This window comes from Triturus cristatus, chromosome 11, assembly GCF_964204655.1.
Source record: "Triturus cristatus chromosome 11, aTriCri1.1, whole genome shotgun sequence".
Classification (NCBI taxonomy): Eukaryota; Metazoa; Chordata; class Amphibia; order Caudata; family Salamandridae; genus Triturus; species Triturus cristatus.
This window is the reverse complement of record NC_140594.1, coordinates 1,044,346,602-1,044,373,199: the sequence shown is the minus strand read 5'-3', so window position 1 is coordinate 1,044,373,199 and position 26,598 is coordinate 1,044,346,602. Positions and strand designations below refer to the sequence as shown.

The window sequence follows — 26,598 nt, the reverse complement described above, 5'->3', positions numbered from 1 at the left end:
GTAATGCATGCAAGTGGTGTTTCCGGTTCATATGAGAACTGATGACCCCTGAAGTATTGGGAGAAAAGACTGTAGAGCCAGAAAAATAGCTCGAAGCTCCAGGAAGTTGATGTGCATTCTTGACCATGCTTTGGACCATTTCCCTCTTATGCAGAGATCTTGGAGGTGAGCACCCCATCCTTCAAAAGATGCGTCTGTAGTCGAGATGAATTCTGGTGGGGGAGAAAGAAAGGTAAGCCCGGTCGAGACATTGTTGGAGCGTTGCCACCAAAGCAGAGCCACTCGCATAGCCGGAGTTACCCTCACCAGATCGTCAATCGACCCAGTTAATAGAAGCCACTGACTGTCCAGTTCTTCTTCGATAGGTCTCATTCTGAGACGTGAGTGAGGAACCAAAAGGATTGCAGAGGCCAACGTTCCGAGAAAGGATTTTATCTTCCTCACAGAAGGGAACGTTCTTTTCCGTAGGTCTGACGCTAGAGAAACCAGATGTGATTGTCTTTCTGCGGACAAGAATGCTTTTTCCTGGATAGTGCCCAAAACTGCTCCCAGAAACTAAAGTTTTTGAGATGGAAGAACAACTAATTTTTGGGAGTTGAGAGACAGCCCCAGAGATTGAAACATGCGAAGGCAGGTGTGCGTTGCTTCTGAGGTCTGCCGGAAAAAAGGAGATTTTATTAGCCAATCGTCCAGATATGGGAAAAGCTGCAGCCCCTGCAGCCTGAGATGAGCCGTAACCGGAGGAAGGGATTTTGTAAAAACTCTTGGAGCTGAACGTAGGCCAAAAGGGAGAACCCTGAACTGAAAATCTGCACCTGCCACAGTAAAACGGAGGAACTTTCGATGTATGGGGTGGATCGGGATATGGAAGTATGCATCCTGCGGATCTAGTGTTGTCATGAAGTCTGCATGGTCTAGGAGAGTTGTAGGTTCTCTTGAAGAGTAACCATGCGAAACGATTTCTTTTGCAGGTATTTGTTCCGCTTCCTCAGATCTAGGATTGGTCTCAATTCTCCTGACTTTTTCTTGACTAAAGAAATGGGAGTAAAAACCTCTTCACACTTGAGAGCGAGGCACTTTCTTTATAGCTCCTATTTGTAGCATACTCCTTGCCTCTTTCCTGAGAAGAGCTAGATGTGGTGGATGCTTCTTTAAAGGTGGATGGGAGGAGGGAGGTTTACAAATTCTAGGGTGTGTCCGAATATGATTATTTCCAAAACCCACTTTTCCGAGGTCAGTTTTTCCCATTGGTTGAAATGACTAGAAATGTTCGGCGTCTTGGTGTTGAAGTGTGGCCAAACTGTTGCAGGTGTTGGGGAAACGTCAGTGTTTCCTACCATTATCTCTGCCCTGTTGGGGCTGTTTCCTCCTGTTCTGTAAACGGCAGTAGGGGGCGTTCTGTAAGATTGTTGTTGCTGTTGAAAACCATATCTGCCCTGATAAGACTGGGGTTGGTACTTTTGGTAACCTCCACGAAAGGAGAAAGACCCTCTGCCCGGGCACCTTGAAAAGGAGTCCTCCTGTATTGAAGCGTACCCAGGGCTTCGGCAGTGTTGGTGTCTTTTTTAATCTCTTGCAGGGCATCATTGATGTTTTTGCCAAAGAGCGCATCCCCATCAAAAGGCATATTGAGGATTTTGCTTTGAATCTCCGGGCGGAAAGTGGTAGATTTAAGCCAACCCTGGAGACGTGGGACCGCCACTCCAGCCAGTTGTCGGAATCCTAGGGAGGCTAGATCCATGGAAATGTTGATCGTTTCCGATGCTGCTCTTTCCCCCTCCAGGAAAATGTTTCTCGCCTCCTGCTTCTTATCCTCTGGTAAAAACTCAAGGTATGGAGCAATATCGGAGCAATATTGGAGCACATTTGGCGGTCTTACCTCCCTAGGATTGCCAATGAGATAGCTGCACGAACTGAAGCACCTGCCATGGTGGTAAACCTCTTACCTATATTATCCAACCTCCTACCAGCCTTGTCAGGAGGCGCAGTGATTGGTACTGATGGATTTCTCGACCTGCGCTGAGTGGCTTGAGAGATGACGAGTCAGGCCTAGGATGACAGGGCAGGCAAGCAGGGGCATCACCCGGGGCCTTATATTTCTTATCAATCCTGGGAAGAATTGCAAGTACAGAAAGAGGGTTCCTCATAATCTTGACTCCCTCCTACCAAATATGGTAGATTATGGGAATGACGCGTCCGATTTCCTGCTCTGATCTTTAAAATCATGGAGGAAGCAGCCGGACTGCTTAACAGGCATAGGCAGGTGAAATCGTGTCGCTGCTTTCTCCATGATTGCATGAAAACCTCCAATGTCCTCCGGAGGGGAATCAATTGCCTGAGGAACTGGCGATGATGGTGTAGGGATTACATAATCCTCCCATTCATCCACGGTTGTTGACTATTTAGGGAGTTTGCCCTCTTTGTGACTGTTTCCTCGTCATCATCTTGTACCCCTTTGTCTGGTGGTATAGGTACAATATCTTGAGACCCAGCAGCCGGAGCAAATGAACCTGAAGTATGCTAAACAGATGGATGAGAAAGCTGACTTTGAACAGGGTCAACCACAGTTGGAAAACAAGTATGGTAATCTTGCAGCATAGCTACCAAGTCCTGTAACAAAGCTACGGGCATCTGCACCACAGGTTCCTGACGAGGCAATAAAACTTGAGGCCTTTGTACTGTTTGATAAGGCTCATAATACTCTTCTTCCTCATCATCCTCTTTGTATTCAACATGAAGCTGAGAGGGGCTGCGTGCAGGACTAAACAGCCCATTATCCTCTGACTCTTCCAAAAAATGGCTTGAACACCAGGGAGAAATGTGTGAAGGGTTGTGGTAGTAGCCCCTCGCAGACGGGAGCGTAGACGCTAATTTTGATGATAAAATAGGAGTTACTTGTCGTGAAGTAGGCCTTTTCCGCGTGATCAGCGATGAGATGACCATAGAAGGAGACAGACAGCTGAAGCTGCCATTACGGATGTTAGTGTTGACGTTGTCGTGGTTGATGTCGACGGAAGACCTGCCGTCGACGGTGGGGGCGTCGACAAGAAAGGAACCGTTGTAGACCGGGGGAGCGTCGACGAGAAAGGAACAGTCGTAGACAGGGGGAGCGTCGACGAGAATGGGACGTCAACGGAGGCCAGACTGTGATCATTGGCGGTATCGTCGACGGAGGCAATTTAGCCTTTGCCGTTGAAGGTAAAGATCTTACCGGTTCTTCCGTCGACGGAGATAGCGTCGATGAACTCTGAGGTGGCTTCGTCGTCGACGGGGTCTTTTTTGACAACGATCTGACCGACTCGGACTGAGTCCTGGACTGTTTCAATGCCGTTTTCAGTGGCATTTTTTATGTTTCCACAGTTTTTCCTTTAGAAGAGAAGGAAGCAACTCTTTTTTAGAGCAAGAGTGGTCAGCCTCCTGATGAGACTTTTTAGATTATTTGCCAGCTCTTTCAGGTGGATCTTCAGATCTCTCTCTCTTCTTAGACGCTGGGAGGCTCTCACTATCGTCCACTTCAGATCTCATCTTCAATTTCTCCAGCCAGATCAATAACCTGCCTTCTCTATCCTTTGGGGTCTTTGAAGACAAAGTTCTACAAATCCTGCACTCCTTGACCTTATCAGGAGGATACAAACAGTATATACATTCCTTGTGGGGATCCTCAAAATGCTCTTTTTCCCTCAGGAACCACAAGGCAAGAATAATCCCTTCTATGAAGATTCAGACATCCTGTACTCACAGTATTCAGCAAACTTTGAGAAAAAACTGAGCAGAGCTCAGGGAGACTCCCTGTCACACGACGTGCGGTAGAAAATCTAAGGGGCTTGCCTCTCTGTGGAGTGTTCTAGAGGGTGCTGGAGCCTGATTGGCTGTGTTCCACATTTTTCTTTTTTACAGAAGGTCAAAGATAGGCTAGGGTAGTGACTTTATTGTCCATTATAGCCTATTGTATGATATTGTATTACTATTATGTATATATTTTATTTGTACCATGAGACTCCCACCTCGAATGCGGGGATGTTTCAAGCATGTGAATCTATAAAAGATACCCCAATACTGGATAATGTTATTTCTTAGCAGTTGACGGTCCAGAACATGTGGCAGGGGAAAAAGCAGCCTTGATACTTTGCCAAATGTTCTGCTATGCAGTAGAGTAGATAGATTAAAGGAACAAGGGGTCGTGTTTCAGAGCTGTTAAAATAACTCAACCCCACTAAGGGCATAGAGTAATAAATTGATGCATGCTTTCATTTGCCAACTTCTTTCATCAGCCCAATAAAGGTCTAGAAAGCAACTTTAAAGGAATAATGCAAAGCTAAATGCAGAACAAGGCATGCCCTGTGACGATCTAAGTAAGCAGATATATTTTTGGGAGGATTTGAATAAATCTATGAAGATAGAAGTTTTAATATACTTTAATCTTATCATAGAGGTTGTAAAGGGACTAATGTTTCTTGGGCTGAAATTACAAGCAAAATAGAGCACATCCTCACTCAATGGTACCAAGGCGCAGATAACGATTAAAGTAGACAGCCAGGGTTCATTTTACCAAATGAGGCAGAGTGGAAAAGATATTGTAAGTAAAAATCTTTTTATTCTTATTTGGGTGCTGTTGAAGATCTGGAATTGGCACCTGGAGTTTGAAAGCTTGGGAGCTTCAGAATCATGCAGTGGAAAGACCACATTTCTTCGCGACAATCACTTCTACCAAAAGAAAACCTGGATTCAGTTGAATCTCATGTCACCTTGCAGGAGACTGTTCACTCTGGATGGGTGATGTTGCATGCTGCCTATAAAGCAGATCCAGAAGATTAGTGATCTGGGGAGGCACTCCTCGTCGCGGAAATGGAATTCCACAAGAACAATGACATCAGAGATTGTTGTGATTTGGAGCAGTAGAAGAGGTACCAGCAATACCGTCAAGTCATGCACCCAACGATAAATGTAAAGGTTACACAAGACAGGCAAAATGGCAGAAACTTTTTGCAGGGATTGCTGTACGGAGATATCCATGTGGGTAGGTCCAGTAAATGATGGTACTGCCATCTCTATTGATACTCCGATAAGCTGGCTGAGTATTGCACTTATATAGTTTTGGACAATTCTGCCCTCGACGGATTTTTGGATGACCTTCCACTTCAGAGGTATAGTTGTATTAATATGGAACGACAGCAGGGTAGATTTTCAGCTGAGGAATTTACTGATGCTGTTGGCCAGTTGCAGATTGCTAAGGGTTCCAATATTCTACAGCTGGATGGGTTAAACAACTGTCGATTTTCAGTGCAGAGTTCCTCTAACTACCTAGGCCGAGAAAAGAGAGCTGCAGGCTTCCGAATAGCTAACATGACAAAAACTAAGCAAACCTACCAATTTCTGTGAATCCAATCAGACCATCTCACTCAATGTAGAGGCCAAGATTCTGTCAAAGGTACTTGTTAACAGGCTAGCTGACTTGATTTTAGGCTTTAAGCTTCACAAATTGACAAAACTTAACCTGTGCCCCCTTTATACCGGTCTCAATAAAGATGCCTCTAAAGAGGGCCCTTTGGCAATTTGGACTCTCGATGCAAAGAAGGAATTGCCTCTACTGAGCAACACTTCCTATTTGGGTCTTTAAGAATGTGTATTACATACCCTTGTTCTGGTCATCGGTTAATCTACATTATACCAATCCTACTGCGAAGGTCAGGTGGAATAGGGCTATGTCAGGCGCCTTCAACTGGAGAGTTGCATGAAGCTGGGGTGCTTCCTATTCCAGATACTATTTATAACAGTTCTGGTATACTGGGTGAAAAATGACTGCTTGAGAAAGGGATTCCACTAGTAAGATGTCTCAGAAGACAGATTATTGCATGCCCATGCCATTCTACAGCACTTCACACATGCATGGTTCACAAATTCCCAACTATTGTGCATTTTTCATGTTTTTGTGTGATTTGCACGGTCTAGTATCAGCTAGTTTAAGTCCACTCTGTTTCCAATGTGGGATTGTAATGAGGATCCTCTTTCTAAACATCACCTCAGTATGGGTACGTCTGGTATTAAATATTTGGGAATAAACAAGTTAAAGGACTATTCCTGGACCTTGTTCATATGACGATTCTTGAAAGGTTCAAGGAGGATGCTGTGAACTGGGGTAAGCTCTTTGATCTTCAGTAGACACTGCAGCTCTGTTCAAGGTGATTTATATTTGTTTTCTTTATGTCCTACAGAATACTCCATTGTGGACAGCAGTCATTCTTTCCGACACATGAGGCAACTCTGCAGACTTCGCTTTGGGGCTATCACTCCCTGAAAATATAATGGGTGGGATGGGGAGTATCACCCTGCTGCATCTATACAGCTATTACTGGGTTGCTCGTGTGACTGATTTGGTGACTGGGTATTTTCTACCCTGGAGGAGTGGAGTATCTGATTTGACAGACTGGCCATGGAGTCTTGGAACATATCTGCATTTCGCCTACAGGAAAACAAGTGTTATACATTACTACAATGGACCACCACAGTCTATAAAGTTTGGGAAAAGCAACTTAAAGTGGAAGATCAGTAAAGCAGGAGGATGATGGGAAAACTATAATGTACAAGGACCACTCTAGATGCAGTAGAGAATTTAAAAACTGAGTTTTGATCAGCATCTCAAATTGATATAGGATGGGAACTGTTGTATTAAAGCTTTCACCAGGCTATACTCTGACTTAACTCAAACTGAGATACGTACCCATCTACAAAGGAGACATGATCTCAGCTATGATAAGAACTGGAATGAAGTACATGATCAATCTGCTTTAGAGGTTAGAAATCTGACTGATAAATGTTCACCAAACTCTTGAATAATTTATCAGACTCTGACAGATTGATGGAGAGATTAGTAACTGACCTGAGCTCGATTAAAGGCAGTAAGACAACACTTTTTGCATCCTAGAGAAGTTGCTATCCAAGCCAGTTTAAGTACTAATACAGCTCAAAATGTTCCAAAGGCTATTCTTTCATAGTACTAAACAGTTAATTATTGAGCAGGTGTGGAACCCATTTGGTGCCCTAAAGGGAAGGGAACGTTCTTTAACATTATTAACTGGGCCTGTGCTAGGATCCATTCTTTTTGGAAACCGATACTACCTGAGCCAATGTCAGTGATTGGGGTTGATATGAGTGACTCCCCAACATGGCCACACTGGCAGTGATTAGTGACCTGCAGAAGTTGAGAGGATGCTGGGCGTGTGCCCCGGAGAGAGGTGGAAGACTGTTTACTGGCTTCAAATCCAGGACAAGTGCATGCCTAAGGAGAACTTAGTTTATGAGGCGCACAAAGGCCTGAGGAAATGGAAAAAATATGGACACTATGGAAAAAATTATAATTTCTTACCAAAGATGGAAAGTATTTGATAGTGATTAAGTAGTTTTCAGATTATCAATTGCTTGATGACAGTCATATTCCGTCTGCCACAAGCAAAACTCTAATTCAATCTCAATATGCGGTTGCACATGTGGGGTGTGACACCTTTTATTTGTAGTCGGTGCTACCAGTGACATCGATTTTAGTTGTGGTTCACCGGTTTTCTTTGTTATTGTAATAACAATATTTTAATATAAATCTTATCCTAGCATAAAATACTTTACACACATGAGCTAAGATCTACACACAAAATTGCTAAGGATGAGTCAATGCTCATCAACAAACATTTTGCAGAAACAAACTACCTGTAGACGAAGCTGAAACTGATGGAACCTTTAACGCAAGTGACTAAGACATACATACAAACAAGCAAAACTCATTTTGTGGAGGAGGTTCAATATAATTCCGTTGATTTTGTCACTTACTCAGGCCTTTCGATCCCATGTCGTCAGGGATCTCCTGTAGAAAGTAGTCGCCAGAGAGCAAGCAATAAAAAGATAATCACAAAAGAAATCACTGTCAGGCATGGATAAAACAGGCAATACGACAAGAGACAGTTCCAAGAACACTACAGGTCCAGTACAGTGACGTCAACAGGAGAGCCCCAATATTCACACACTGATATTTATTTCCAAGCCGTAAAAGGTCTGGCAGCACCAGTGTAAGGCATATGCAGTGGAAACATTGCAGCGTCTGAAAGCGGCTCTAAAGGAAGCAATGAAGAGGCCTGTTTGTGGCGTGTGATGAAATATTATTGTCACGCTTCTGGCAAAGGGCGAGAAAACGTCCACTTTTGTGGGTCGAAAACGTTAAGAAGCTTAGGGCACCTGGTACTGGCACAGTGTAAACCAAAACACAATGATCTGTGCAGCTCGTCAGGTAGTGGAGCACTAGGGGAGACACTGATTTACCACTGAGTTACTAGAAGCTGCAAGTCTTGGGGAAATATATTTGCTGTTACACTGCATCGTCTCTCTGGTTCGACTCGCGAATACAAATGAGAACATCTTTCTGTAACAAAATCCACTCGAAATAACTCTTCCGTGGCATCTGATTTACTGTATGCAAACTGATTCCTACATTCACAAAGAAAGGATGCAGAGTAACTGCAGCAATATTTTTGTGGGAGCAAAATAGATTGACATTTTGAGTTTGACATGGTACCAGCGCCTGTTGGCGCTCTTGAAACTGTCTCCATGGAAACGCCCCACTGTAGGTCAGCAGGTCCTTCCACGCCCCCTTGGCTCTCTGTGCCACATCAGAGGCAAACTGTACTTACGGTCCACATCACTCGTGTCCTGCTCGCTCTGGTCCTTGTTCTTGTAGAAAGGGAATTTTCGGGAAAAGAGGTTCTTTTTACGCTTGTCATTGAATGACTGCTGAAGGAGACAAGGAAGGGGCAAAACAAAGGGAGGTCTAATGTCTGTGTGTACAAATGCCCGGCCCTAGCAGCTTTGTGGGGAGCTGACTCCTGGGACCATCTCATGCAGTGTACAGTTCTGGCACAGATAAGTCTACGAAAAACTGGAGCATTAGCGTTTAGAGATTGATGGATTTTGCGATTTATAGATGTAAAATATTTATATTTCCTAGAATAAGCTCTGACTTTTGCAATAGACATGTGTGTGGTTTGTTTTTAGCACTCTGAAAGTGTCCTTCATAGCCTTGCACCGTGGTAAATACCTCCACGCACAGGAGATGTATTCAAAGTGGCGCGTCCATGAGCCTGCTGCCATGCAATCTGTCCACTTGGCAGACTGAGGCGCCTTCACATGTTGTTGATGCCTTTGCTCTAATAATCAGGCTCTCTGATTTTGCAGCTTTTATCAACCAATATGATGTGCATACAGAGGGGCATGGGGTCTCAAATAATAACGTCTGCAGCACAAACATGGAGGTTCAGAGCCCCAGGCCTCAATTGACCTGAATGTCTTGGTATTACATGGACATCCTTCGCCGACATGCCAGAAGCTGTATTTAAGGTTACTAGTATGATCTGATCTGTTCTATTTACGTGACTAGAATCAACCAGCAGAGCTAGTAGTTTACGTCAGTCAACTGTCTAAGAGCATGACATGGCTGAAAAAACAGTGACGTTTACTTAGACTGAGATCATCACCCTCCACAGTCTCTAAGACTAAAATTCTTGAACTAACACCAGCAAGAAAATGCTTGGACTGTGTCGCTGTTTCTGTGTACTAAAACATGAACCCCTCCCTTTGCATACGGATTGCTCGACTGAACTATTGGGTATTCTCTCCGTCATCCAAAACTGCCTTAAGTTGGCAGACTATTGCTTGTTTGTGGTTGCATGGGCATTGTGAGGAGCTGCACAGCGGTGAAAGAGCTCCTGAAGACAATAAAATGAGTGCATCAAATGTGCAACTCCCATGAATATGTAAAATGGATGTGGAACCACAGATAAGGAGGCAGCTGGCAAAGAGTCAACCTGGCCCAAACTCCAACTCTAAAGGGAACCCTGCCGCCTGGAGACAGCTCAAGCAATGAAGCGTCCACTGCTCCTTCCATCACACTGAGATAGAAGATTTTATAGAGGACACCAATTAATCACGAAGCACAATGCTTCAGAGCATGGTTAGAAGTTTGGGAGAAGAAAGACTTCTGCTTGCAGTGTTCGGAAACACCTGAACGTCCTGCTGTGTCCATCAGACCATTGGTCTTTGTAAAAGTCCACAACAGCGAAACCCACTTTCAAAAACCACACCCAAGTGGATTTAATAAGTGTACACTATGAATGACTGCAATGCGCAAGGGAAGGCTAAGCCCACGCGTGCACATTACATTGATTTTCAAACAAGGTGAAGATGGCATCTCATCCTCGGATATTTAAAAAAATCTCAAAGTTCAACCTAACCACTTTCCCTCCTTTTCAAGCTTTTGCAGTGCATAAAAGGTCACTTGCTGGAGCAGAGGCGGAGGTATATTAATTGGGAAATGTTTTTTTAAAACAATGTTTAAAGAGCAAATGAAACCTCTGCCTCAGCTTCACAATTTAACATTGAATGCGAAGGCTGAAGGAGAGGTGGGGAGGGGTGGATTTCCATGACAGAAAGGCAGTACAGTGGTCGTGCGTAGGGTAAACCTCCAAGTTCTGCACTGAGATGAAAATAAATGGGCTAAAATCAAGTTTTTAGGAAGTGCGGGCTGATACTCCTTTGTTGCTCCTCCCTTTGAGGTGCCTGGAGACGAGTTCCAAGGTGGCTCTCTGATGATCATTTACTTGAAATATACATTTTTAAGATTTAATTTATTTTGTAAAACACACAATTTACTAAATTGCAAACACCGCTGAACTTTAATCTACAGTCAAAAATTGTTTAAATGTAGTATTCTTATCCAATTGAAACTGATAAACATTTTATGGACCTCAGGAGGATAAACGTTTAAGCCAACCTTGGGGGAAATCTAACAGACTGCGTGTGTGAATTTTGTTTTTTAGATTTACAATCTTTCTTTCATAAGAGGTCCCAAAAAAATTGCTCCGAAACTTTCCGGACCCCTGTAGTATACAGAATTCTGTGAAACTATGCACTGCATGCATAATGGGCCGAGTCAGCTCCCTGCAAACAATAAATAAAATAAGAGAAATATGGAAACAGAACAGATCACACTTAGCAGAATTAGGAGAAGAGACCAGTTTAAAGATGGCATTCAAACGTTATTAGTATTTTATGTGACAGGTAAGAAGACAGAAATAGAATTACGGAAAACCGAATGCGTTGCACCACAGGCCCACTGATGCGATACCAAAAAAGCAATAAAGGTTACAAATGAAAACAGGACAAGCTAAAATAAAAGGCAAGGTACTTTTTAAACATGTCAGTTTCAGTTTCTCTTTCATTAGATATAACATACGTTTTTCCTCATTTTAAGGAAGTCCACATAGACCACGTATCAAATCAATATCTACTATGAATAGGAAAGCAATTAAGTGGACATATTGATGCTTTAAGAAAAGCTATGTTTTTAAAGCATGTCAATAAGTATGTAATTATGTTTATTCATATCTAGTAATCTACGGTGGTGAAAACTTGAGAAACTGAACTGCTGAACATGTTAAAAATAAACTACTGACAAAGCCATGAACATTAGTGTGTGTGAGTTACGAGTGCTTGGACCAAGGAATGTCCCAAAGGAAAAAGACGCAGTTCTACATCAATGGCAAGCGTATTTTGAAATCCCGTTCAATATTTCATGCATGTTTTGGGTGTTGCGTTATTGCGGGAAGTTGTGTCAACAGACAAGACTCTTGTTTAAACACGTTGTTAATTTAGTCAACATTTACATGTTTAGGTTCACACCACAGCATGCAATTACATTGTCACAAAAACTTTGCTTCTGCAGAAACAATTCAAGTAAAAACAGCAAGTCTACAGCACGACATAGGCAAACATTAAAGTCTCACTGCTTGACTGAAGTCTTCTTAAGTTTACATCTTTAAATATCCAGGAGCAGCAGTACCTTTCACTCCACTGCCAGAGTAGACCAATAAGGCTTTTAAGTGTACCATGACCGACATCGATTGCGTGGATATAACGGTTGAGAAGTTTGGGTAATCAATAGGAAATAAGTCTTTGGTGGAAAAAAATAACAAGTTACGGAAACACTCTTCTGGTAGAAACTCTGTACCAGATTCCTCACCCTTAGACTTGTCACCAGGCGCCAGAATGGATTCAGAAACCTTTCATAGCCGTACTCCTGTACGCCACTAGGTGGTGCTGTGCAACTCAATTGAGGCTTAATTCTGACCCAGAATGGACAGATGGAGTTACATATATGGGCCACACCTGAGTGCAGAAGTTAGCTTCTTGTTGACCCCTTCCGCACCCTTGGACGCGAGGCATAAAACAAATGTCAGTGCCAGCGTACAGCTCTTTAGTTTGGGACCTTGGGACCTTTTTATTGGTAAAAAGAGACCACTCTACAGAGCGGTGAGGAGGGAGGGCACTGATGAACCTTAAGTTAAATGGAGTATTCCCCAGAAAGATCATTACCACAGGCAAGTAACCTGTTCTTCTGATTCATACATCTAACTGCAGAATCCTCATCTTTAGAATAGTCCCCATCGGGGAAGGGGTGGGGGCGGCTGTGAAATGGGATCAGGCCAGAATATCATGCAAGGCCAAAAGAGTGAAATGTCTTTCGCGTTGAACCTCGCCTTTAAACCAGCAGTGCTTTGCGAAGAAATGCACTGACTCCCACGTCATGGCCCGATAGATGTCTACAGCAAGCATTCCACGTGTTAAGACGATGGTGTCAGCCTTTGCCCTGGTGCAGTCGGCTCTCTCTGCTTCCACAGGCTGCTTTTTTGCAGGTACGTACCAGATCTTACTGCAAAGGACGTTCCATCGTGAAAAAGACCTTTTCTGCCCAGCCTGGTCTTTCTTCGCTCCATAGAACCCCTCAAAAAGCTGATTATGCAACAGATGGTCCTTGGCATGGTCGATATAAAAGCGTAATGCTCTTTTACTGTCCACCCAATGGAGCCTCTTCTCATTCGAGGGGTGAGGCATGGCAAAAAATGCTGAGCAAGTGATGGATTGCTAACGTGGAAAGGAGCCACTAGTTTCGCCATGAAGGCAACCCGACCACTTTGTCCAGAAAAAAGGTGGAGCAGGGCATTTGTACAGATAGCGCCTCAAGTTCACTCAGGTAACAAGCTGAAGTGATCGTAATGATTAAGACTGTCTTTAGTGCCTGAAGACGCAACTAGAAGGGAGTGTACATGAGGAAAGTTGAGCCAAAGTTAAGGTCCAACTGTGGCATCAAATGGTTTGGGAAGGAAAATGTGTGTCAAACCTTTAATTAAACTGCCTCACAACTTGTGATGTACACAAGGACAGTTAGTCCAGCAAACACAAAAAAGACAACAGGGCTGCAAAAGCCTGTACTAATCCCCCTGCTCAGTCAACGACAAAACAAATATGAAATAATCCAATAGTTTGGATTGTAAACGTTCTGTCTTGAGGACCTCACACTATGTCACAAACCTGTCCCAGCAAAAATGGACTTTGTAGACAGACGTCTGGCAGCAAGCTCAACATCCAAAACCTCAGGTGGGTGATCAAAAGCAGTCAACTGATGTTGTTCAATATCCAAACACGAAGGTATACCTGCAAAACCCTGCCCTGTTGCTGCAACAGAAGATCCTCCCAAACTAGTAACCTGATCAGGAACAGATGCTCATGCAAAGAAGTTCCGGGTACCACACTCTCCTGAACCACTTTGGAGCTATGAGAATGACTTGGGCCCAGTTGTTTCTGATCTTCTTCATACATCCTGGCAGAGGCAGGAAGTCTTACGGGAGTCTCATGCCTTATTCCAGCTAGAAATCATATCCTAGCCTGAATTTTTGCATGAACTCCAATGTGCAAAGTTTTTGCCACTGGGCGTGCTCGATGATGATGCAAAGGCCTATGTATGGTTGCCCCTGTTGTCTATGAAGCCCTCTGCCTCCTGTGGATGCATATGCCATTTGTGATTCATCAGGCGCTGCCGGCTAAGCCTGTTAGCCCTGGCGGTTGAGGATTCCTGTCAGGTGGTTTGCGATCAAGGTGATGCCCTGATGCTACAGCCACCTCCAAAGGCACAGACTCTCTTGGACAGACCTCACCCCTACCTGCTTCTTGTAGTACCACATGGTGGCAGTGTTATCTGCAAGAACATACACTAGATTCCCCTTGATAGACGACAGTGAGGTCTTCAGTATCAAACGAATGGCTCACAACACCAACAGACTGTTATTAAACAATAATTCCACCACAGATCAGAGTCCTCTGATCTCTAACTCCCACAGATAACCTCCCCAACCCAGCAGTGACACATCAATCACCATCATCCGCTCTGGGTGGGCAAAGGGAGAGGGGTCGGCCGCTGATCCATCTGCGTTTGAGCAGCCAGCTCTGCAGATCTAGTGCAGCCCTTCCCGAAACCTGGATGTCATCTGCCTTGGTGCTGGGCCCACTAGGACTTCAGTTTCCATTGCAGGGCTCGCATAAGGCACCTGGTCTAGTCAACAAGCAAAATGCTGGAGGCCAATAAGCCTCAGAGCTGCTCTCACTGAGATCCAGGACTGATGTTGAAACATCGATCTCATAGCCCACTTTATAGACTCGTTGCAACAGACGGAAGGCCCTGAACTGCACCATAGACAAGATGGCTCCTAGAAAAGGAAGCCTTTGTGAAGAAGTCGGGTGCGAATTCAGCTCTTGATCAAGCTCCCCAATGATGTCAGGAGGTTTTACGTTGTCTGGAGGTGGTCCCCAACTGACAGTGGCAAGCCTGCCCTTCAACAGCCAGTCATCGAGGTAGGGAAAACTGGTATACCCAATCTCCGTAGATGGGTGGCGACCACCACCAACCCTTTCCTGAACACCGAATAAGCATCGGTGTGGCCCAAGGGTCGCACAGCAAACTGAAAATGTTCTTCACCTACCTTGAACCGCAGGTAATGTCTGTAAAACTGCAGGATGTGTAAATAAAAAAAAGTGCCCTGCAGTTCTAAGGCTATTTTTCAGTTGCCTGGATCCAAGGCTACTATGAGCATTTAGAATTTGTCTGCTTGTAGAAAGGCATTCAGAGGACGAATATCTAAGATAATCGGCAGAAGCCCTCCATTCTGATTTGGAATAAGGAAATGGCGGTAGCAGCAGCTCGTCCATATTTAAGAGTCCAGAACCACCTTCATGGTCTTTGGTAAGTAAAGCTTGCACCTCTTGCATTAGAACGGACAGGTGCTCCTCTGACAGCCGTTCTGATGTTGGATTAAGTTGTGGCGAGGCAGAAAGAAATGGCAGGGCATAGCCATGCTAAATGATTTTGAGAACCCATCGCATGTGATGGACTGCCAGTCTGCAAGAAAGTGCTGGATTCTGCCTCCCAAAGGGTGGTTGTGCCCCACAAATGGCAAGGCTCTGAAAGTAGGAGTGGAGGTCTGAATCCACGTTCAAAGGCACAGAAAGAAAGGAACCAACGTCTGAACGCAGGGTTAGAACTTAAATGAGTCTCAACTCCGTCACTCCAGTGGTAGAACGAAGCCCAAACTGAAGTGCATGGGTCACTGCTATGAAAAGTTCTCAGATCCAGCCGGGGGGGAATATTCTATACGTGAGGAATCTGCAGTTAGAAGTATCAATCAAAAATAAAGAAACCGCAAAGCAGTGGTGAATCTGATAAACATACGGTTAGCTCATGAGAAGTTCTCTTGGATGCTATAAGCATCAAACAGCATTCAGGCAAAAACAGATTCAATCAGGAATATAGATCTAGCTAGGAAAACCTGGATAAAATATGATGAAGGTGGAGTACTCTCAGGAAAGCAGAAAGAGCTCTTCTAGTTGAAAGGGCAACTAACTATTTGGGATTAGGGTTCGAAACCACTTGGGATAAAACAAAGCTTCAGTGATCATTCATGAACGGAGAGAAAATTCACAACTTCTTGCACTCAATAAGATTCCCTTATAATGTAGATACCCAACATCAAGCGGTTTGTAGATTGTCAGAATACATCCAAGGAACTATGTCATTCTACGTCGTTGGGTATAAAAAGTATTTTTTCCTGTGCATAGAAATAGTATAGCACTGTCTGCCAAGTTGGTCATACTCTGCACCTCTCTAGGAAATGCATTCAGTCCTAGGTTTGTTCCACTGACGCAAATTACCATTTCGGGTCCCAGTAAACGCCATTCTGCAGGTTCCCAAAATGTGAAGGAGAAAAAAAAGACAGCAAGACTAAGTATGAACTGCGCCATTCACAAGATTCATAAGTGTGGACTTAATCATCCACCAAGCAAAAGCTACAGGGATACACCACCAGTACAGAGCTAGCACCGATACTTAGAAAAGGTCATAAGAATTAGGCAACCAGTAAAAATCTAAAGCAAATAGAAGACTTAATATGCCTTACAGGGTGATGCTCAATTGAGGCAGGAAATAAGAAACTAGCTGAATCTTTTGCCACTTACACTTACAAATGTTTCTAAATTCTGCATTAATGAAGAATGGGGTTATGATAGGAGGAGATGCAGGCCTAGCCCGTGCTATGTCCATTGCTTTTGAAGTGGATTCATTGGCAAAAGTAATTCCCGCTGGCTAGGACCGTGGGAAAGGCCCAAATCCCTGAGGTGCTAATGCTACCCCCATGCTTCCAGATTTAGTGGCAGATCCTTCTCATATCTTGCCCAACTTCACTGGAAAAAGTTTCCTCTGCAAATAAGGTTGTTCCAGGATCCTCCAAAGTTCCAAAAACCTTAGACGTGGATGTTCTAACTATTCTATCTGCACTTTGCTGCTCTTGGTCGCCAAACTGCAAGAAACACCTGTGGATGTGAGCCGCCTGTACTATAACAAATGCTTTTAACATAACACAATATAAGATGCCCTACCCCCAGACACTACAATATCACTCTCTGCCTAGAAAAGAGATGCATGCTGCAAGCCATGCTGGAGAAACAACATGCTGGACATACCGGGTGTTGCACCCAGGATAGTTTGGAGACACAGAGAAGGGTTTTTTAACATAAGAAAGAAATATGACAAGGACACAAGGAGTGCTGCCTAGAATCAAGAGGGTCAAAACGCCAAAAGCAGATGCTGTCCCTGGCACCCAGTCCATGCTTTCATCTCAGGTATGCAATTATTGATGTGAGGGTTACGGTACCAATCATGGCAAAAAAGATGGAAAAGTACCTGCAATAGATTAGCCCCTCTAAGAAAGGAGGGTATGACATAGGATTATGAGAGCACAATAGCTCACAATTAGGTAGGATCCAGGGTGTTCCAGGAGTAGTCACTCTGGAGAAGTGATCTCTGAAGACACAATCATACCAAGAGTCCACCAGAATCCCAGATGGGCCACACATCCAGTGATGAATTTGTGTTTAGTTATTAAAGCCAAGGCTAAAACAGTCATCCTACTAGAGAATATCAAGAAGCTGAAATCCCAAATCACATACATGGGCTCCAGTGAAAATCATTTATGACCGGAGTTTCACAAACAAATGCTACCTAGTCAATTTCCTCCTAAATAAAGAAATCTCTGTCCACATCTAAGACAAGTAGGTCTTCAGATTTAACAGAATGTGCTAGAACCCAAAATTGAGCATTGTCTTCGGGAGGACGGTTACCCATAAACCACACTCCGTCTTGCAGATGGCTAAATAAAGGACAGGGTGATTTTTTGCCAGCACAGGAAAGGGCATAAATGCACAAGTTACTACTTGTGTAACGATGTATCTGTAAGAGACATTAGTTAGTGATAGATTCCTTACCTTAGAATATTCCCAGGTGTCGGACTGGATCCGTAATGTTTTCGTCAGCAGTACCCCTGCGCGTCGGAAGGTAGCGTAGTGCGGCTCCGTGTCCGTCGCTGGTGTCGTATGCGTAGAGATGACGTCACGGAGACTATTTAGGCACCACCCATGCACGCTGATGTCAGTTCTGTACACGACTTTCCCCGCTAGGAACGCAGAGTCATGCAAGAAACTGACCACTGGTGCCATGAAACGAGGGCCCTGAAAGGGATGACCTTAACCCTAGAAATCAGTTCGCAGAACGGGGAGGATGGGTGGGGCGGTAAGGAATCTATCACTAACTAATGACTCTTACAGATATATCGTTACACAAGTAGTAACTTGTGAATCTGAAAGAGACACGTTAGTGATCGATTCCTTACATTAGAATAGATACCCCAGCAATACCAACCCCGGTGGTGGGTCTGCGTACAAGATTACACCAGAAAGTCACGGAGGACAGAACGGCCAAAGAAGCCGTCTCTCCGGACTTGACTGTCAAGGCAATAATGCTTGGTAAACGTGTGCGAGGCCCACGTAGATGCCTGACAAATATCCTGCAAGGGAACGCTGCGTCCCAAGGCAGTAGTGGCTGTCGTTGCCCTGGTAGAATGGGCAAGCAGCCCCACAGGAGGCTCCTTCTTAGCCAACAAATAACATGCTTTGATGCACAAAACGACCCACCGAGAGATGGTTTGTTTGTGCACGGCCCGATCTTTATTGGCGCCCACGTAGCCAACAAAAAGCTGGTCATCCACCCGGAACTGTTGTGTGCGCTATAGATAGAACGAGACCGCATGTTTTGGGTCCAGACGGTGGAGCCTCTCTTCCTCTTTTGAAGGATGCGGAGGCGTAAAGGAGGTGGGCAAAGTGATGGTCTGCCCGATGTGGAAGGGCGTGACAACCTTTGGCAAGAAAGAAGGACGAGTCCTTAAAACCACCTTGTCCGGATGAACAGAAAGAAAAGGAGGTTTATAAGAAAGAGCCTGGAGCTCACTCACTCTTCTGGCAGAGGTGATAGCTACCAGGAAAGCCTTCTTGAGAGTGAAAAGACATAAGGGACAGTTATGAAGGGGCTCAAAGGGAGCGCACATCAGTTATGTCAAGACAAGATTTAAGTCCCATTGAGGCATTATGAAAGGCACGAGAGGAAACGTGCGTGTAATGCCTTTGAAGAAGCGATTAACAACTGGTGACTTAAAAAAGAGAAGGCTGATCTGGAAGCCGTAGAAAGGCAGAGATGGCCGAAAGATAAACCTTTGATAGTGCCCAGAGCAGAGCCCTGCTGGGCCAAAGAGAGAAGGAACAGAAGGACCTCGGAAAGAGGGGCAGAAAGGGGGTCCACAGCCTTTGCTGTGCACCATGCCACAAATTTGTTCCACCTGCAGGCGTATACCGTTTTAGTGGGACGCCTGGCTGCCAGAATGACATCACAGACTTCGGGAGGAAGGTCGAAAGCTGTCAACTGTCGCCGCTCAATCCCCACGCATGGAGGTGGAGGCTGGACAGGTTCGGGTGGAGGACCGTCCCCTGCTGCTGCGACAGAAGATCCTCCGAAGAGGCAGTCGGATCGGGAGATCGATCACCATGCAGAGTAGCTCGGGATACCAGTATCTTCTTGCCCAATCCGGAGCCACAAGGATGTCTTGGGCCCGGTCACGCCGAATCTTCTTCAGCACTCTGGGCAGAAGTGGTATAGGCGGAAAGGCGTACAACAGACCGCTGCTCCACCGCGACGAAAAGTGTCGCCGAGCGAGTGCCGCCTTGGAAATACCAACGCGCAGAACTGATGACATTGCGCGTTCTCTTCGGGGGCGAATAGATCTAATCAAGGCTCTCTCCACTGTAGAAAGAGACCTTGCGCCACATCCGAGTTCAGATGCCATTCGTGATCCATCATGCACTGGCGGCTAAGTTTGTCCGCCCTGGTGTTCAGAGAACCTGCCAGGTGTTGAACCACCAAGGTAATGCCTTGATGTTCTAGCCATGTCCAGAGGTGTACAGCCTCCTGACATAGGGTCCAGGACCCCACCCCGCCCAGTTTGTTGCAGTACCACATGGCAGTGGTGTTGTCCGTGAACACCTGCACTACACTTCCCCAGACAGAGGGAAGGAATGCTTTCAGTGCAAGCCGGATCGCCCGAAGCTCCAAAAGGTTGATATGGAGTCGGGACTCCGCCGGAGACCAGAGGCCTCTGATCTCCGACCTCTCCTAAGTGGCCGCCCCATCCCAGGAGGGACGCATCAGTCACCACTGTATGCTCCGATTGGGGAAGGGAGAGGGATCTGCCCTTGACCCAATCGCGATTCGTGAGTCACCACTGCAATTGTCGTGCAGCACCCTCTGAGATCAGGATGTGATCGGACAGGTTGCCCTGATGCTGTGCCCACTGGAACTTCAGGTCTCACTGCAGAGCCCGCATATGCCATCTGGCATGTTGCACTAGCAAGATGCAGGAGGCCATTAGGCCGAGGAGCCGGAGGGTCATCCTGACCGAAACCCGTTATAGAGGCTGAAAGGTCGGAAACATAGCCTGAATATCCCGGACTCGCTGCTCGGGAGGATAAACCCGAAACTGCGTTGAATCCAGAACCGCTCCGATGAAGAGGAGCTTCTGAGAGGGGCTCCGGTGCGACTTCGGCACATTGATGGAAAACCCCAGCAAATGCAGGAGGTCGGCCGTACTCTGGAGGTGGGAGACGACTACCTGGGGCGAGCCCGCCTTCAACAACCAGTCGTCAAGATAGGGGAAGACTGGAAACCCTGATCTGCGCAGATGAGCTGCAGCCATTATTTTCATGAACACCCGAGGGGCACTGGTAAGGCCGAAGGGGAGCACGGCAAACTGAAAATGCTCTTGGCCTACTGTGAACCGCAGGTTACGCCGGTGGGCCGGCAGGATGGGGATATGAAAATATGCGTCCTGCAAGTCCAATGCTACCATTCAGTCTCCAGGGTTGAGGGCAGCCAAGACCTGAGCCAGAGTAAACATCTTGAACTTCTCCTTCCGGAGGAAGTGGTTGACGTTCCTGAGATCCAAGATGGGGTGCAGGCCCCCTTTCTCCTTTTTGGGGACCAGAAAGTAGTGGGAACAACCACCACATCCTACTTCTGGTCCAGGAACGCACTCAATGGCCCCCTTGGCCAAGAGGGCCGTCACTTCCTGCTGGAGAAGCGCAAAATGGTCCCCGACATGCGGTGGAACTGAGGTGGCATGGCTGGAGGGGCAGACTCGAAGGGGAGGGAGTAGCTTCTTTGGACGATTTGCAACACCCACCTGTCCGAGGTAATAGAACGCCAGTGGGGGAGGTGATGACAAATCCTGCCGCCCACCGGCGTGGGGTGTGCCCCACAGCTCAGACTAGGAAGGCTTCGATGTGGATTCTGGAGCGGAGGTGGTCTGACCCGCACGCTGGCCACCCCGTCCCACCGCGGCGTGAACCCAGTCAGCGGTGAGGTTGGTTCTGCGCAGGCTTCTGGCTGAACGTGTCAGGGTGCCAACTTCCGTGGCCACGAAAGGAACGAAAAGCAGACGTGGCTGGGTGTGTGGTGGAGAGACCCAAGGACTTGGCCGTAGCCCGCGAGTCCTTAAAATGCTCCAGCGCACTATCTTCCTTATCACCAAACAGGTGAGTACCATCAAAGGGCATGTCCATAAGAGAACTCTGAACATCCCCTGAAAACCCAGTGGACCGCAACCAGGGTGCCACTGAAATTGCCCTACCCAGTGAGTCCACGGTGTCCAGTCCACACCATATGGCGAACTTTGCTGCATCTTTCCCCTCAGCAACAGCATGGAAAAGCACTGTCCGGACCTCCTCTGGACACTGAGGTAGCACCTGCGCAACCGTGTCCCACACAGCATGGGAGTAGCGGCCCAAGAGGCATGTGGTGTTCACCGACCGCAGCCCCAAACTGGCAGAAGAAAACAGTTTCTTGCCGAACTGTTCCAGCTTCTTGGAATCCTTATCCAGCGGGCGGTTGGGAATGCGCTTTGGGAAGTGGAGGCTTGGATGAACAGGCTCTCCGGAGATGGGTAGGTTGTCAAAAAGGCAGGGTCACCCGGGGCCGGGCGAGGACGCCTGGCTAAGTTTTTATCCACGGGGTCTAGACCAGGTGCCCCTCAATACGTCATTTAACGCCTCATTGAATGGCAGCAGGGGCTCCATAGAGCTTGCTGCCAGGGTGAAGCACTTCAGTGAGGAGATTAGTTTTAAGGGTCACCATAGGCAGGTCAAGGGCCTAAGCTGCTCTACGGAGCACCATAGTGTTCGTGGCGCCCTGTTCCATAGCCACAGCAGGAGGAGAAAGAAAACCAGGTTCAGAGGAGAGGTCAAGGCCACCTGCATCCTCCAACTCTTCTGTCCATTCCTGTTCTGACCCGCACTGCCGTACGAGAGGGTTCTCAGACCCCTCCCAGTCATCCCAGCCGGGAACGGAGCCGCGGGCGGCGCCGGGGCCGGAGCTGCCGGCGGAGGACCTTGCGGCGCCGACAGCGGAGCCGGCGGCAAGGGAGGGCCCTCGGCTGGGACCGCGAGGAACGAAGGCACGCCAGCAGGAGCCCTAGGCCTGAAAAGGCGGTCCATGGCAGCAAGGAAAGCTTGCACCTGGGCAGGAGTCACCGACGGACCCGGATAAGGTGGGTAGGCCGCGGGACTCACAGGCTCCAAAGGAGCCGCGGGGGAGGTACCCCCATCCGCGTATGGAGACCGACGGGGGGGAACATCGGAGAGCTACAACGCTACTTCGACTTCTTCTTATGACGTCTCTTACCCGATTCCGAGTGTGAAGACTTCGACCCCGAGGAGCGATTGTGATGGCTCCGCGGTCGGTCCCTCGATCGACCCCTGGACCTCGAACGGCACTGAGACAACTGCTGGGCCTCCAAAAGCTTACAGGACCGCTCCTAAAAGGCCTTCGGAGCCATGGCCAGACAGTCGGAACATGAACGGGAGTCATGGTCGCGCTCCAGACAGTAGAGACAGACGTAATGGGGGTCGGCCACCGACATCATATGGCGACAGGCCCCGCAGGATTTCAACCCCGGCATCACTAAGTGGCATCAGGAGTCAAAGACTCAAAATTGAAAGACACAAAGTCTCAAAAGTTAGTCAGAAAGTGACTAGGGCACGTGCTCTAAACGGATCTGCGCTTGCTGGCGCGGAAAAAGAAAGAACTGACGTCAGCGCGCATGGGTAGCGCCTAAGTAGTCTCCGTGACATCAGGGGTACTGCTGATGAAAACTTTCCGGATCCAGTCTGACGCCTGGGGATATTCTAAGGTAAGGAATCTATCACTAACGTGTCTCTTTCAGATTCCTGAAGTGCCACTGTTCAAATCCAAGCCACCTGATGATCTCTGGACCAAAACATTGTTTAAAAAAAGAAAGCGGGTTACATCACTGTCTGGTCACAAGGCTTGCAGAATATAAAAAAGTTAACTGTGGAAGACTAGGACTCACAGTTTCAATGTGTGGTGGTAGACTGTGGCGTTAGACATTTCGTTTTGAGAATACATCAGACTTTGACACAATACCTCCAATTGAAACTTCTGGGGTGATATAGCAAAAATAGCACAATGTTTTCCCCGTTCCTCCACAACTAGAAGATTACAAAATATCAACCCTCTTTTCTTCTTTCATCACTGAGGGTTTATTTCCACTAATCTTCTCAGAACAAGTGGCCATGCCCAATAGCAGCTTCTTTTTTGCATCTGAATTGAAAAATGTATTTATTATAGAAGTTGTGGGCTAAAATGTATTAGTCTGCATATTATTGCATAACTTCCTACTCCGCTGTTTCATCAATGTATTCCCTATCGCTTTTAACAGATTTTATATTTGACTCACTGCACATGACAATTATTGTTCATGTTTGTGTTTGAGAAAGGTACTAGTTGCCAAATGCAATAAAATAAAACAGCAAAGAAGTCGGTGTCACCCAAGGCTTGGAAAGAAGTAGGTAGGGATATCAATCATGATATCGGTCGTGCATTCTGGCAAAATTGAGATAGTCATCCAAGGCGAAGATGTTCTACTTCAATTAAAGTGACTTTGCAAAGACCTTTTTGGAATATTGGAACAATCAGAAAACTTGAACTAGTTCATCCTGACAGTTCTTGGCCAGTTGAAATTTCCGTGGAATCTTGTGGTTAAATAGGTCTCCTGAAGATAGATTAATTGGACTGTGAATATTGCTGCATATTGGGTAATACATACACACCTATCAAAATATTTCTAAGGGAAAGGCGGAAGAGACTGGAAAGGTAATTTTCGATGCAGCAGCTACAAAACTTTGGTTACTGGCGAAGTTTCTCACCGTCACTCTGTGTGCTCTTTTCCTCCTTTCCTACACTCTTCAACCCTACTCTACGTATAAATATGCATTATGTGATGGGAATATGTTTTAATGCCCAAGGGTTGTTTATTATGGAGACAGGAACGACAAAATACACTGCTTATTTTAAGTTGAGAGACTTATTCAGATAAGTGGGAAATTTATAATTCTATAGATGTATTAAACAATTGTATGCTTGTAAGCTTAATAACCCATCAATTGATTTTAATTACAATGAAAAGCAGCCTTCACTAGTGACCACCAGTACAGCAGTTCTCAAATCCTGAAGCTAGATGGTCTAGTACCTAGAGCACTACACTTAACCCAATGAGCTTCTGGCCAGAGAGGGTTACCTGACATTAAGTCTTCCTGAGATTTATTGTAAATCTGAGAAGATAGCATGGAAACAGTTAAGCACTGGGTTTCTCATTCCCATGTTGATGAAAGCACTTAAAATACGGCTCTTGGAGAAATAAAGGATATGGTATAAGTGGACGCAGAACCCTGTATGTAGACGTTGGGAAAATACTGCTGAAATCAAGGCACAGTGAATCAATGTCTGTTTGTGACCACAAACATTTGGTGTCACAAGTAACTAAGTATATACATTGTTATGTAACAAAGATTTCAGGAATTTCTTCATCTCATGTCCGAGGCCTATCAAAAAGAGTAGCTATTGCACCAAGGTACTAGTTCTCAAGGCAATATAAAGCTTTTAAAAAGTAAGGATTGTTGTGAAATTCAGCAACAGACAAAATGGCTTACAGCCAGTTTTAGCAATCATAAAAGCAAAATGTACTTAATTTCCCCATCTCTGCATCACTTGCACAGGGAAAAGCATAACAGAGTGGGCTTGCTCTAAGGCATAAACAGAAGACAGGTCATGTGAGTCATGGTACACTTAAGAGTTTGTGGCATTTGAAGAACGTACTTAAAGCTTTAGAGGTCTGTCACTGGAGGATATTTGAAACTGTTCTATCCATAAACTCACATGAATCATCGCAGGAAAATATCATCATACCAGAATTGCAATGTGCCAGAACTATTACATACAAGTAGTTAACACAACATGTCTCTTGTAAATTACTATGAAATGTTCGTCATTTAAACACATATTGACAAATTAGTCAGCACCAGATGGAGGCACTAATTAACACATATGTATGTGTACTGTGATAATACTTTGATCCACCGATTTTTGCCTGAACAAATGTGTTACTTCTGGAAAGTATCCATCTCATAGGATTATTTTTCTGCTTGTGACATCAAAGCTCACAGTTTCAATGCACAGGATAGAGTCTCACTACTGTTCACTGAATTATGTATCAAGTTTGAAGATTCTTCGTATACTTGATGCTAATTCTGTGCTTCAACGAAATCGAGCAGAACTGCATCTTTGCATTTTCAAACAGAATAGACAGCCTCTGGCCTCCAAATGTAATGCTTCGTTTGTATGAAGTGTGCCAGGTGTGTGTGCTTGTAGAAATGTAACAAACCACTTTCTGTAGTACGGTGATGGAAAATTATGTAACTGGCCGCATTAAAACCTTAATTAAGTGAACATGCAAAATGCATTTACATCAGGATTTTGTCCTTGTCAAACAGATACTGATGATTAGTGTGTACAACGACATGCAGCACCTTGCCTACTGGGATATCAGGTGGTTCTGTTGTAGCAAAATCTATCTGTAGCATTTAATTCTTTGGACACCACCACAGTCCTGAATATGTTCAGATGAGGGTAGGAGTCCATTGAAGTGAATTTCGCATTTGATTATTTATTTAATCGAATAAGTAGACAATTTCGCCAACATTTCACAATTCAGTAGCCCTATCTATTCCTTAAAACAATCCTGAAACGTGAGATCTTTGAATACATGGCAAACAGATCCTTTTCAATGTTCCCAACTGATTAGGGGCAGACATCTAAAGGGACAGTGACACCGGATCGCTTACTTGGCTTTGCATACAGTATTTAGCGGAAAACCGACATAGGCTAGTTTATATGAGCCACCGGAGACCTGCCTTTGACAACTCCTGCGGAAACTCCATATTAAGGAAATAAAAATTGGTTCAACAACAATCTCCCAGCCACTGAAGAGTCATCTAAAGGAAATGGAGTACACTTCAAAAATTAATAGAACATGCAGCGTTCTGGGTATGCACTGAAGGGAACAAACTCACAAACACAAGACCTCAAACATATTACAAGGCTGAACGTTAAATGTGGAAAAAGCTCTACAGTTCTGCTTCTGGTCTACAATACTCTAGTGGCTCTATTTAACAAGAACATTATGAGGAACCCCCTGAATTCAAGCCTCTCACCACAACAATAGCAAAACCCCACAGTGCACATCTGGTCTCCCGGCTATGCCATCTTGCGCAGACATTCCGACTGGCGGTGGGTGGGCAGGCGAGGATGACTTGGGAGAGGGACCTAGCACACCCCCTGACTGACAAGATGTCGGCCTACTGTTGTGAGCAGACTCGAAATGTGTTGAATAATTATAAACACAAGCTCCTGTGCTTCAAGTATTTACATTGAATATATGTGACCCC

The 26,598-nt window shown here is 45.6% G+C and overlaps 1 protein-coding gene across 16 annotated transcripts in view; it reads right to left on the bottom strand.

Annotated features, from left to right (window-relative positions):
• DLG1 (discs large MAGUK scaffold protein 1) overlaps window positions 1–26,598 on the bottom strand; it is a 1,320,486-nt gene that overhangs the window by 165,523 nt on the left and 1,128,365 nt on the right. For 8 of the 16 annotated variants that reach the window (XM_085635286.1, XM_085635299.1, XM_085635285.1 and 5 more), the window contains one exon: window positions 8,673–8,772. In XM_085635286.1, the coding sequence (XP_085491412.1) occupies window positions 8,673–8,772 (100 nt within the window). Of the gene's footprint in view, window positions 1–7,818; window positions 7,853–8,672; window positions 8,773–26,598 lie in introns of all 16 variants that reach the window. The other 8 variants (XM_085635289.1, XM_085635288.1, XM_085635290.1 and 5 more) reach the window with 2 other exon arrangements.